The sequence below is a fragment of the Salvia splendens genome, chromosome 8 (genome assembly GCF_004379255.2).
Source record: "Salvia splendens isolate huo1 chromosome 8, SspV2, whole genome shotgun sequence".
NCBI lineage: Eukaryota > Viridiplantae > Streptophyta > Magnoliopsida > Lamiales > Lamiaceae > Salvia > Salvia splendens.
The window spans coordinates 8,242,071-8,256,381 of record NC_056039.1 but is presented as its reverse complement, the minus strand read 5'-3'; the positions used below and the strand labels follow the sequence as shown (position 1 = coordinate 8,256,381).

General features: G+C 42.7%; 1 protein-coding gene and 1 pseudogene across 1 annotated transcript; one reads left to right on the top strand and one right to left on the bottom strand.

Annotated features, from left to right (window-relative positions):
* Nucleotides 1-6,755: 6,755 nt before the first annotated feature.
* LOC121744111 lies at nt 6,756-8,117 on the top strand. The gene is made up of 3 exons (XM_042137551.1): nt 6,756-6,874; nt 6,967-7,546; nt 7,635-8,117. The coding sequence occupies exons 2-3, from the start codon at nt 7,016-7,018 to the stop codon at nt 7,848-7,850; spliced, it is 747 nt and encodes a 248-aa protein (XP_041993485.1). The 5' UTR covers nt 6,756-6,874; nt 6,967-7,015; the 3' UTR covers nt 7,851-8,117.
* Nucleotides 8,118-8,192: 75 nt separating this feature from the next.
* On the bottom strand, nt 8,193-12,963 carry LOC121745299 (annotated as a pseudogene).
* Between the last annotated feature and the right edge of the window lie 1,348 nt (nt 12,964-14,311).

The window sequence follows — 14,311 nt, the reverse complement described above, 5'->3', positions numbered from 1 at the left end:
AGATCGTGGATGTCGTGGAGGTCATGAGATCTTGTATGGGTCCACCACTAAATAGATCGTGTAGTGGAGGTCGTGGAGGTTCTGCATGAGTCCACTATCTCCCAGTTCGGTCGAATACTGAGACCGAACTGCTGAACTATTGCCGAGCAGCTTTTGCCGATCTGAGAGTAGAGCTTGATTGGTTGGCTTTTACCGAGCTGTAGGCTGGGGCCGAACTCTTTGGTAATGCCGAACTGATTGATCGGCTTTTACCGAGCTGTAGGCTAGGGCCGAACTCTTTGGTAATGCCGAACTGATACTCTTCCTTGGTCTTTGGGCTGATGGGCCGTCACTGCTATTGGGCTTGTTTAGTACGTACCCCATCACTACCCCCCCCGAAAAGCGAAGTGAATCACTTCGGCGAAACGAGTCACTTCGGCATTCTAGATAAAGGTACGGGGGAGGCTGACGTTAGGGGACGTGCCTTGCGCGTGACTGCATTAAATGCGACAGTAAAATCCGGCCGTTGAATCCTGAAAAGGTGGGATTCGAAACGGTGCGATGATTTTGAAATCTTCTCCGAATTTGATAAATACGTCCTTTCTTCATCAGTTGAACACTTTTGCTATTGCTTCTTCTGCAATCTCTCTCTTTTGCGTAAAAAATTTCCTTCCGCTTTCAAGAATTTCTTCAGACTTTCAAAGAGTAAGAACTATGTCTTCTTCTTCTTCTTCTGAGTCAGGTAGCGGTAGGAAAGGGGATAAGGGGTCTTCTAGCCGGAAAGAATCCGGGGAGAAGACCGTAGAGTATTTTCACAGCATCTTGAGCAAGGATACTGTGATATCCCTACACGAAAAATATTTTTTTCCTGGGGGGAAGGTTGCGATTCCCGACGACCTTCATAGGGCTGACTCGCCGCCGGAGGGTTACGCCACCGTTTATGAAGCCGGCTTGGAATGCGGGCTTCGTTTCCCTCTTCCCCCTGCCTTTGTAGAGCTGCTTGATTTTTTTCAACTCCCTTTAGGTCAGGTGACTCCGAACTCTTGGAGGCACTTATCGGCCTTTGCTGCCGAACTGCGTAGGCTAGATAAGGATCTGTCTCTGAGGGCAATCCTTAATTTTTTCCAGTTTAAGAGGAAAGGATCTTGGTTTTACTTGATCCCTTTACAGCCTTTTAGGGCCTTCTGCAAAACCAAGTGGCCAAAGTGGCAGCATCGCTTCTTTTTTTATAATAGGACAGCGGCTCCGGGCTTTCCCTGGAGAGGGCCGAAGTCCGTGATTCCTCATCCTCGGTTAGAGCCGTTGGACGAGCTCGAGGGCGAGCTCAATAAGATTCCTATGATTAGGAAGCAGTACCTGGAGTCTGAGCTCGTCAAGGGCGACTTCGTGTTCGACTCCTCGTCTTCGGACGAAGAGACCGAGGGTGAGGAATTCTTTTTTGTGCCTTACTGCTTTTGTGGCGAAAACTAACCTTGCTTTCTTGCTTTTTGGCAGTGTACTTGCTGAACAAGATTAGCCGCAAATCCTCCGAATCTAAGGAACCGGAGAGGCCAAAAACCACCAGCTCGGCGTCTGATGCCGAGAAGAATCCGAAGAGGCAAAAGACCTCTTCGGATCCAAAAAAGCCGGAGTCCACTTCGGCAAAGGGGAAGGGGAAGACCCAGAAGCCCCCAAGAGCGCCAGAGAAAGACGTGGTCTTGGCGCCTCCTTCGGAACATATCTGTGAGCCCTTTTTATGGCCCACGGACTTCGCCGAGGTGAACTTTCTTCTTGATTTTCTGGCCTTGCTTTTTTTCTCTGTATTTTTTGTAGCCCCTCTGTTGACTTTTTGCTTTTTCCATTTTCAGAGGAACGATATGCTCTCCAAGCTCGTCGCCGTCGAACTCTCCAAAGCGTCCAACGACTATGCTGAGATGCAGAGGAAGTTGGCGGCTGCTTGTCACCGGGCCGAGCAGGCTGAGGCAAACTTTGAGAAAGCCAGAGCTGCTAGGATTTCGGCCCAGGATGAAGCTCAGTTTGCCAAAAACCAGCTCGTCATCCAGCGAGAGCAGACGAAACGGAGGGATGCTGCTGCCGTGGTTGCCCAAGGAGAGGCTCTCCGTGCTTTCGCGGAGAAACTCTTTCTGAGCAACCAATTTTCGGCCTTTGTCGGTGATCTGCTGAAACTGATGACCGATAAAGCCGAGCAGGGTCCCGAAGTCATCCTGCCGCTGTACGGCCGAGAGATAGCAGCTCGGCTTCAGAGTCTGCCGGTGCTTGAGGAGCTTGCTTCGTCCTCGGTCCTGCTTTCTGCAGACCAAGTTCGTAGTTGCCGAGCTGACCGCGATGAGAACATGGAGGCTATCTTTGCCTCCATAGGGTCAGTTTCACCCGCTCCAATTTTCCATGGAGAGGGTGAGACCGAGCAGCATGAGCGGCAGACCGGCGATGAGCAGGCCGAGCAGGAGGCGCAGCAGATCGGCTACGGTGGCGCCGAGCAGGCTGGGGAGAGCAGGGAGGCCGAGGCTGAAGCTGAAGCAGACAAGGAGAAGGAAGCTGAACCTCACCGAGAAGGCGGAGACGAAGCTGGCGGAGTATGATTTCGTCTCCCTTCTCTTAGTTTAGTTTCTTCCTTCTTGTAAAACGGCCTTGAAGCCCTTGTGTAGAAAAAAAATTTTCTTATGAATGAAAAAATTCTTCTTTCTGCTCTTGTGTCTTCGTATAGCCTTTCGTACTCTCTTTTACTCCTGTTGTGGTTTACTACCTGCTCAGTAATCTGAAATGCCGAACTGACATAGCTGCTCTATATTCTGAACTCTTAAGGAGCTGGAGGTACTTCACTGGAAGCGGCTGTACTCTTCCGCTTTAGACGAAGCTGAGAAAAAAGCCATAGCTGACCAGATGAAGAATGACGAACTCTTGGCTTGTTTAGTGAAGCTGGAGGCCGACAATAAGGACTTAGAGTCCGAAAAGAAAGATCTGGAGGCCGAGCTGAACACTGCCGTCGCTGAGAGGACTGCGTATGAGGATTTCATCTGCAGGCGCGGGGGAATGACCATCTCTGAAGTTCAGGAACGAGTTGACGAACTGTGGGAGGAATATCATGTACTCCGGAGGAACAATGCGCTGGAGAGCTCGGCTTGCCAACAAGTCGTGAAATCATTGCGGCGCTGGGCTTCTCGGTACGACATCATTCTTTCCCGGCGTCCCTCAATCGAGAGATTCCTTAGGCATTTCCCGCTAACAGATGGTCATACTCCAGCTCAAACCCCTGATTCACTTGCTCAAAACCCTACTCCAAGTCAGCAACGAACTCAGGAACAGCCGGAAACGTCAAGACGAGAACGGACTCAGGAGCAACCGGAAACGTCAAGACAAGGACGGACTGAAGTTCGTAGAGGAGCTGTGATTATGAGTGAGCAAGATCAACAAATGCTTCGTGAAGAGACTCTTCGCCGCCGAGGTGCTAGAGCTTCCCGGGCTCAGGGAAGAGGCGGTAGGTCGATTAGAGCATCTCGTCGACCTGCTTATTCTTCAGCTGCCGAGAACGCCCGAACTCGGCTTCACGAGGATTTTGTGAATAGATGGCTCAACTTTAGCAACCAGGGACAGTAGAATAGTCCTTTGTAATGGCGTAACGCCTTCTCGTAGGGCAGCAGAATTGTATGCTGAACAAGTTTTAATAAATGAAATCTTCATTTCGCTTCTATCACTGCGTATTTACAGCTCAGCGAAAAAAATTTCATCGTGCTCGTCCTCGGTCTTATGAAGTAAACTTCTTTGACCGGACTCGTCCTCGGTCTTATGAAGTAAGCTTCTTTGACCGGACTCGTCTTTGGTCTTATGAAGTAAACTTCTTTGACCGGACTTAGTCCTCGGTCTTATGAAATAAACTTCTTTGACCGGACTCGTCTTTGGTCTTATGAAGTAAATTTCTTTGACCAGACTAAGCTTGTGTCCTAATTTGGCGAGTTTTATCGCTTGGATCGGACTTTCCCTTGTCCTAATTCGGCGAGTTTTATCGCGTGGATCGGACTTTCCCTTTGTTGCAGTTCGTTTCAGACGAACTGCTTGTTTCTTAAGCCGAATTGTGGTCTTGTATCCTCCTTAGAAGCTTGGACTCACAATCGTTGGCTTATTGTTGCAGTTCGTTTCAGACGAACTGCTTGTTTTTTAAGCTGAATTGTGGTCTTGTATCCTCCTTAGAAGCTTGGACTCACAATCGTTGGCTTATATATGTTGTAAAAAGGGGATCAGCCTTTGAAGAACAAGATACCTCAGTAACATTTGTAAGAGACGACACGCACATAGACAGACAAAACGCACATAGACAAACAAAACGCATATAGACAAACAAAACGCGAGTAAAAAACAAAGAAAGCACATACCCCTAGGACCGAACTAGACACAAGACTGACTGACCGGACTGTCTCTTACAAATTGAACTTCATGAGGTTGGAAATGTACCATGTTCGGGGTGCTTGTTCTCCTGACATGTGAGTCAATTTATAAGACCCTTTGCCGAGGACTTCTGGCACCCGATATGGACCTTCCCATGTGGGTTCGAGTTTGCCCAGCTTTTCTGCTCGGCTTACTTCGTTGTTTCTCAAGACGAGATCTCCCACTTGAAATTGCAGCTTTTTCACCCTTTGGTTATAATACCGGGCTACTTGCTCCTTGTACTTGGCTGCTTTTATGCAGGCCAATTCTCTTCTTTCTTCGGCCAGATCTAGTTCGGCTCTCAGTCCGTCCTCATTCAGTTCTGAGGAGAAATTAAGAGTTCGGGGACTGGGTATGCCGATCTCAACCGGAATCACGGCGGGCGGGCGGCTTCTCAGGATTGAGACGTGGCCCCAATCGGTCTTGCACCGGAGTCCTTTGAATCCTTTCAAAAGGAGTTCGGCGAGGATGTCCCTGATCGCCAAAAGGAGTTCGGCGAGGATGTCCCTGATCGCTATGATCGGGCTTCCTCCCATCTCCTCGGGATGAGCTGTCTAAAGACCGTTTGCGACGGTCTGCCTCATCGGCACGGGAGAACTGGTCCGCAATGTCCCACATCTCTTGAGCTGTTTGCGGACTGCATTCCACGAGCTTTCTGTAGAGAGCTCCGGGCAGGATTCCATTTTGGAATGCCGAAATGACAAGTAGATCATTGAGATAATCTACTTGTAGGCATTCCTTGTGGAACCTCGTCATAAAGTCGCTGATCTTTTCGTCGCGACCTTGACGTGTAGAAAGCAGCTGAGCCGAAGTGATTCGGGCTTCCGCTTTCTGAAAGAACCTCCTGTGGAAAGCATCCATTAGATCTCGGTAAGATCTAATGCTGCCTTGGGGGAGGCTATCGAACCACCTTCTTGCGTTCCCGATAAGCAGCTCGGGAAACAGCTTGCACATATGGACCTCATTGAGACCTTGGTTTGCCATGTTATACTGATAGCGTCCCAGAAAGTCATGAGGATCCACTAACCCATCATAAGTCATCGACGGAGTTCGGTAGTTCTGTGGAAGGGGAGTTCGGGTGATATCGTTCGAGAACGGAGTCTTCAATGCTCCGTACATGGCGAACCCGACATCTCTTCGGTATGGAGGAGATGGAGATCTCCTGTGATTCCGGTACCGAGGAGGAACAGGAACATGTCGGGGTTGAGGATTCTTCTTCCTGGAAGACACGGCACTACTGCGGTAGTGACTTTCATGTCTGGATGAGGAAGGAGAATCCACCGTTTTCGTCTTCGGCTCTTGGCTCTTTTGCAGGAAGGCTAAGAACTCATCCTGCTTCTCAGCCAAGAACAGCTTGACAGCCTCATTCAAATCAGGCTGCTGGGAAGACTCGGTGTGTGGACCTTTTGAGCGGCTTGTTCCTTCATCGTGAAAACTGGAAGTAGATGTCTCCCGAGGCTGTTTTCCGGACCTGCGGGCTGGACTAGCTTCCTCATGGTTTTCACGAACGGTATTACGGGTAGTATGTGATCTGGTATGCATTTTTTTGGGGTGGAAAAAGGGTCAAAAATTCGCTTTATCACAAATTTGGTTCTCTGTTTCCCACAGACGGCGCCAGTGATGGTTTGGCGAATTTTTGATGGTGATGAATGCAGGAAAATACAGATCACGACACAGAGATTTACGTGGTTCGATTTACTGAGGTAAATCTACGTCCACGGGAAGAAAAGAGGGCAGAGTTGTATTGCTTGATCTGTTTTCTACAGCTTACAATACAGACTTGCTATTTGATATTTGATCTCTCGAGAACTCCCTTCTCTATCTGATCTAAGTTCTATATATACATTGAACTAAGATCGTGGCTTGCATCACCACTAACTAGGTCGTGGCTTACATCATCACTAATTAGGTCGTGGCTTACATCATCACTAATTAGATCGTGGATGTCGTGGAGGTCATGAGATCTTGTATGGGTCCACCACTAAATAGATCGTGTAGTGGAGGTCGTGGAGGTTCTGCATGAGTCCACTATCTCCCAGTTCGGTCGAATACTGAGACCGAACTGCTGAACTATTGCCGAGCAGCTTTTGCCGATCTGAGAGTAGAGCTTGATTGGTTGGCTTTTACCGAGCTGTAGGCTGGGGCCGAACTCTTTGGTAATGCCGAACTGATTGATCGGCTTTTACCGAGCTGTAGGCTAGGGCCGAACTCTTTGGTAATGCCGAACTGATACTCTTCCTTGGTCTTTGGGCTGATGGGCCGTCACTGCTATTGGGCTTGTTTAGTACGTACCCCATCATTTTGTTTATTTACCGTATATTGCTACTATCTGTTCGTTTCGGTTCAATTTGAAACAGTTTATCCTGAATTTTCTTGAAATTTATGCAGTTAGACCCCAATCTACGAAACCAAGACCCACAAGGAAAATCCCTGAACCCCCGAAAATCAAAGGGAAGGGCGGATCGCTCATTCACAGGTGAAAGAATTGGCATCTACAAGGTGTTTGTTTTAATACCTGAGTGAGTGAATGATAGCACGAATGAAGGATTCTTACGCGGTTGGTTGCAGGGAAAAGCGAGTGTTTGGTACCGCCCGAAGCCCCGCCATTCCTTTGAAGATGAAAACGGTGATCGAGAAGCCGGTGAAGGCAAAACCCGCATCAGGGCTGCTAAAGAAGCCTGCAAAAGTAACAAAACCAACTCGATCACCAATCATACGGAGGCCAATTTTGGGGGCTGGAAAGCCAACTGAGAAGACCCTGGCTTGGCCGATGAAGGCAAAACCCGCATCAGGGCTGCTAAAGAAGCCTTCAAAAGTCACAAAACCAACTCGATCACCAATCATACGGCTGCCTATTTTGGGGACCCTGGCTCGGCCGATGAAGAAAACAGTATGTTTCCAAGAGAAGGGACCCAGAAAGAATTTGGATGATGGAAATGCCGCTGAGCCTCACACTCCTCTGAACGCGATCATAGCCAAGCCAAGAGTCGCCACGCCTTTTTACAGCGCAGAGAAATGTAGCAAATGTAGGTTCGACAAGCTTGAGACCGCGTCTTACTGGCTGTCTCAGATCAAGTTGGCGGAATCTGTGGGGAAACATTGGGTCTCTGCTGCTTTGTTTGGACTGGCTTTCGACTGCAATGGAGAGGTGAGTTTTGTTTTCATTTGAGGTGTTTAATGTTTAGGCGTCTTGTATTCGAATCCAAAGCTCATTGGGATGTGAATTTCTTGCATAGCCCATAAGTAACTTGAGAGTTGGACTAAGGAAGTATCTGGCACGACACGAGAACGTGAGTGAGGAAGAGGAGTGGAGGAAGGTAAAGATTAGCTATGGATTGGTAAAAGAAGAATGCAATGCAAACGGGAAGGCTGTAGAAGGCGGTAATGCAAGGGTCGACAGCCACAAAGATGATAATTTGCCAAACCAATTTGATGAAGAAGATAGAAAGTGATTGTTGTGAATTGTAGTATAGAGTAGTTCAATTCATGTTAGAAAACGGCTGTTTTTCTATGTTTTTAATCCGGGGGTAACAATTAGATAGTTTTCAGTTGGTAGGCTAGGCTTGTTAGGTGGACATAATTTGTTGTGCTCATCTTTATAAATTATACTCACTCCGATCAACGAAAAATAGTCTCATTTTATTATTTTAGGATGTCCACAAAAAATAATCTCATTTCTAAAAATAAAAAGTTTTCTCTTTTACTTTACCTACTTTTTCTCTTCTCTTCCATACTCTCTTAATCTTCTGCTGTGCAATTTTGTTTCTAATACAATAGTAAAATGCTACTATATGTTTATTTTATTTTATTTATGTGATATTTTTGTTTTATTCTTTTGTGAGTAACAAGAGTTCCGGCTGTGCAAGAGGATCCTAGCCTAGCCCATGATTTAGAACTTTTGTCCGAAATAATTCTCTTGAGATTTCAAACCTGAATTTTAGAATATATAACCCTAAATTGATGTGGTTTGTAAGTGAAGCTACAGCGTAGCAGGTGAGATCAGGTAGAACAGTAGCAGCTGCCTCACTGTTCCTTAGCCAATAATCATTCTTCGAATTTCACTCGTTCCAGCTCCAATCTCATATAATTTGGCATCGCCCGGTTGGGTATTCATTTACATAGCCATTGCCACCCAAACACTGAATTGCCTGAAGCAGAATCGACTCATAAAGTCAGCTCACTAGTTCTCCTATACTCATGAATCATGATTCAGTTACGTATAGTATACCAAACAGAACTCAAAACTTTTATACCTGAAGAGCAACTTGTGTAGCTCTTTCAGCTGCACAAAGTATGACACCAGCACAGTCCTGCACAAAAGAATTTAATTGAGAGTTCGAAAAACGGGCTTCAAAGTCACGAATTTAGTCGGCCAAGACACAGCAGGAGAGTTTGCAGACCTTTGGGTTAACAATTCCACTGTCACAGTCCCTAGCAACGGAGTATACATATGACCTGAGATATGTACAAATTTGTTTAGTGTATCTGTACGAATCTACGTAAGTGTGTAAGTAATGACATGATATGAATCTCCCACCTTGAAGACTGTAATGAAGTATACATATCAGCAACCTTTCCCTGCATTTAGTACAATATCAAGTTCAGTAACGGACTGTAGAACCACTCGAATATTGTGTTTTGCTAAACCCTTATCTTGACCTGTATAAATTGAAATTCCCCAATTGGTCGGCCAAATTGTTCTCGCTGTTTGACATAGGGCAGAACAACATCAAGACATGCCTGCATGATTCCTAGAGGTCCTCCGGCCAAAACAAGCCTCTCCAGATCTAACCCCGACATCATGACATAAACTCCTGATATATCAAAGTAGTATCAAAGACCTCCCAGATGTAAAATACCGGGTTTCTGACAGAAAATGAGAAGGAAAAAAAATGGCTCTGAAACAATGCTCAAATTGTTGTTAAATAAAAAATAACTCAAATACCTTTCCCCTCCTGGCCCAGAACATTTTCATCAGGAACAAAGCAACTTTCAAATACTAGCTCGCATCTGCAATTATTTATATGAGTTACTATTAATGAAGGCCAACAAAATTATGATATCAGAGGACAAGCTGCAGGAGCAATATTGCATACGTATCACTTCCACGCATTCCAAGTTTGTCCAGTTTCTGGGCGGTGCTAAATCTGCATTCACATTAGGAAACAAAAATGTTCAGTTAAATCTAGTGTATCATATAAGTGCGGCTGGACCCCTAAATTGCCCATATACATATAGTATACTAGTAGATAATCTGTCCATCTCTTAACTCCCAAAAAATAGATGTCTCATGCAATTTAAAATTCAGCAGAAATGGCCAATTTACATTATCTATCCTCATTGCACTTGCAAGAACAAAATGTTATTCTTTCAGCTCTTGGATCGGACATCTCGTAAGCAACCCTAGGTTAGGCTATGCCTGATAGTCTACTAAATTGAGCTACACTTTTTCACCTAAGCAAGGTTCTGACAACAGGGTACTTTCACTAAAAGAAAAAGTATCATACCCTGGCATATCCTTCTCTATGATAAATGCTGTGATTCCTTTCGAGTGAGCTGCCATATCTGTTTTTGCATAAACAACCTGCTCCAATCTAAGTAATGAGCAAATCAAAGTCACTGAAAGCTAGAACACAAATTGAGTATAAATATATAGCATTAAATACCGATCTCGAGGTTTAGCAACGGTCAGAGGCTTTAGCAAGAAAATGTGCATTTTAATTATCATTACAAAGTTCAGAATAGTCGAGGAACCCTAGGAAGTAGCCGTTGGGGAATTTTCTGTAAGGCATCGTATTATATCAAAAGGAATGTTTTGGTACCTATGGCATTTTATACTAACACATAATGATTTTCATGCTTTATCTTCTCCCATCTTCATTAGTGAATATTGTAAAAGTAATGGAGTTCTTAAGCCGGCTGTTGTAAGCACTGAAAATAAGGCTTTCATTTACATACCAATGTCTCGGCAACAGGACCATTAGTGCACCACATCTTGTTCCCATTGAGAATGTAACCACCTTTAGCACGATCAGCTTTGCATTTCATGCTAACTACGTCGGAGCCAGCTAAGTATTCAAAAAAACAGAAGCACAAGTCACAATTTACTAAGTATTATTTTACCCATAAAGTATGGCTTGAAGAAATTTATAGGTTCAGAGGAAGGAACTACCATTAGGTTCACTCATTGCAAGAGCTCCCACATGCTCCCCACTTATTAGCTTCATCATAATAATAACATTACAAAGACAATTAGCTATTATCTGTAAGAACATATACGAACGCAAACACAGGGTGTACACCATCGTGCATAAGTGAAAAGGAAAATATTATTAGAAGTATGTAACATTATAGTATTAGCAGAAATTCAGTTAACTAGCTTGACCAACAAAATCCTCTGAACTATCTCCTGCTTAAACCCATAATGAAGAATGTAGAAACTTGGGTAGTAACAAAGTATCACTAGTGAGGTCATTATCTTTCTTCAAACAGAAATTAATTTGCTTTTCCATTCCATAGGTTAAAGATTAGTTTGTAATATTAATTTGATCAAATAACAAGAGTTCGAAGAAACAGGTTAGTGAGATGTAGGCAAACCTTTGGCAAGTACTTTTACTTTTGTGCAGGAGTCCCATTCCTCACCTTCAAATCATGAATTTTACACAAGCTTAAAAGATACTCCTATAATTGGTTAAAAGGTAAGTTAAACTTAAGGTTAAGTAGTTACCAATTGATTTATGCATAGGTTAGAATGTGCACCGTATGAAAGACCAACTGACCCAGAGGCACGGCTGATTTCCTCCATAGCTATACAATGGTATATGTAGCCAAGGCCAAGTCCTCCATATTCCTCTGTAGCATTCAATTGGATGTCAAATACAGTTTGACAGCATACATCACAAGTTCCGATTTACAAATACAGAAGAACATTTCAACAAAGAAGAACTTGAAATCTACATGAATAAGTAATGAGTAGCTGCTCATTCATACATTTCTCATCTGCTTCTTCAAGAAGTTCCTGGTATGTAACAGCATAAGAACAAAAATACGTATGGCAGACGTATCATTGTATTGGAGGAATCGCTTTCCACTAATCTTCTCTTTCTTAAAACAATAACTTTTTTGGCTTCTTCCTAGAGAAACTATAGAATAGATTTAAAGATGAACATAAAAACAGAAGAGTGAAGTATGGTGACAGAAAATCCATGAGAGGTTCTCCATAAGAACCTAGGAAGAAACAAAAGAAATTGAAGGAAATAATTTGAATTCAGAGATGCTAATTTTCTTCCTGAATCTACTTTTAAAATTTCAAATGAAGATAGCATCTGTCGATGGTCAGAAATTTATCAAACTGTTCATGGCTGGAAATTCGTCAAAATAACAGGCACCATCTCATATACAATTAGATAAGTAAAAAGTAAGAATCATACAGACTCATCTCAGTCAATTTAAATTTCTACTCCTTTTCCCATAACCTTATATATACAGCAATTACGATACAGATTACAGAACCAGAGTACATCGATTTATTAATAAAACAAAAGATCAGACATGTGATATGTGCACTATGGATTTATTCAAAAAATTAAAAACAAATAACGTGAAGATTGACATTCACAAAACTGACAAGAAAGAGAAAAGAAGCGAATGTTATACAATTTCAAAGAAACTTCGAGTTCAATTCTTGGAGAAGAAAGTTTTGCAAATAACTATTGCATAGTGCAATGAAAAATAAAGTTAAAGAATTTAGTGTATTGAGAGGCTGTACCTGGGGCAGTGATCCCATGGAGGTTAAAATCTCCCATTAGTTTCCATAGATTAACATCCTAAAGAGGTAGAAGGTAACAAGTTAACACAAATTTGAGTAGCATTGCTCATGAGAAACCCAAAGCATATAGTACTACCTTGGGTAGGTAATTAGATCTGTCTATTTCTGCAGCATGAGGTGCAATGTTTTCTTCAGCAAACTGAGCCACGCTTTCTTTAAACTGTCAACATAAATCAAGCGGCAATAGGAATATAAGACTACATAGAAGAGCGAGAAAACGGCACTAAAAGTAGAATCTGCAACAAAAATGTAAAAACAGAATTCTGAACCCTCCTATTAATTCATCGCACTAAAAGAAGAAAGGTGATAGCTATTGTTTTCAGAGAAAAAGATCTCATTGAAACAATCACTAATTAACGAAAGGAAGATCATCTACAGAGGATATAACTGAATAGAACACCCCGATCAACATTATTGGAGCTGCAATTGAAAAGCCAGCGCAGTAAAGAGGATGCATATTCTACACATACACAGAGTTGTAAATAATAGCAGAAAAGGAAAACACCTGTTTGTGAGTGTTGTCGAAGAGGAGAGAAGTGGAAAAAGCTGCGGAACTGAGAGTTGTTCTGGACAAGGAAGAAGTGAGTGCAAACAATTTCTGCATCTTGCTACTCTTCAATCAGAAAGGAGAAATTTTGGAAGCTGGGATTTTGTTGGTCCAAAGAAAGGAAGGAAATGGGGTAAATATATATTTCTAATATAGAGTTGAGAGTGGCAATACATTTCTGCCAACAGATATAATACATTACTGCCATATTGGCTTGCTTCAATAATTTGTATACTTACCAAATCACGACTTGATTTAATTCTTTGATTCTTTCTTATCTTAAATTGAGATCGTAATTGGATTCAATCTCATCTTTACATATCCAAACCCTTAATTAAAAAATGCCCTAAGCTAAAAGAGTGTCACGAAAACAGAGTCCTACTCCTACTGATGGTGCGTGCATTTGTGTGTATTCAATTCCTATTCCATCTTTTAGATAATGCTGAAATATTTTTTAAGCATGTAAATTAAAAAACACATATTTAATAAATTAACTGAATATGAATTATTTAATAAATTAACCCAAGCGTGACATATGTTTGGAAATGTTAAGATTCATAAACTATAATTTCTATTTATTTAAATTAATTTACTTTCTCTACATAATAGATTTTATACTTTGGTTGATTATACAAGATTTTAGATTTGTGTCAAATGAAAAAAAAACGTACTTTAATATATTAATTTGAGATAGAACTATATTGTCAAAGAAGAGAGACGTGGAAAAAGCAGTGGAACACCGTGGATTCTTGTGGACAATGAAGAAGTGAGTGAACAATTTCTGCATTTTATCAATGAATTTGCTACTCGTAGAGAAACTTTGGAAGCTGGTATTTTGTGGTCCTAACTCCTAAGATAGAATGGGGTAAATATATACTGCCACTAGATCATATGTACTGCCATATTGGCTTGCTTATATTTATATGCATTGAATTCCAAAACCATTAATTTGGACTGGTGTTTAAATTTTAGATTCATTCTCATCTTCAATTGTCAAAGCCACCCTACTTGAAAAATATCCAAGCTAAAAGAATGTCACGATAACACAGTCCTACGGTGAAATAAATTGAACGAATATGAATAAAGTATGTTAATAATAAATATACTAAGAATGAAGTAAGAAAATCAATTTTGTTATAATTTGCCAAATGAGGAAATGACATATCTCTAATAGAAATGCCTAACAAAAAGACTGAATACTAAAATAGGTTGGATCACAGACCATCTGTAACGTGGCGGCTCCTCTGCTATGTCGGCCTCTGGGGGGATGAGGCGGGAACATGATGCATTTCATGCCTTCCCCATATATGTTCCTCAGACGAGTGATGGAGGACGGTCCCTCCACACATGGACGAATAGGGCTAGCAAATCGTGCGGATTGGGTCGTTATCGGGTCAACCTGATAATGACCCAACCCAATAAGGCATAACCTGAACCCGACCTGTTAAGGAGACTGTAAATCCGAACACGAACCCGACCTGCTACCTTCAAATCTGAACACGACCCGCACCCGACACGAACCCGTTATCGACACGATA

Excerpts from the sequence above, each read along its gene's own strand:
- LOC121744111 (XM_042137551.1), top strand. The coding sequence starts at position 7,016 with ATGAAAACGGTGATCGAGAAGCCGGTGAAGGCAAAACCCGCATCAGGG. Across the intron at positions 7,547-7,634 it reads CTTTCGACTGCAATGGAGAG|CCCATAAGTAACTTGAGAGT; the intron begins GTGAGTTTTGTT and ends TTTCTTGCATAG.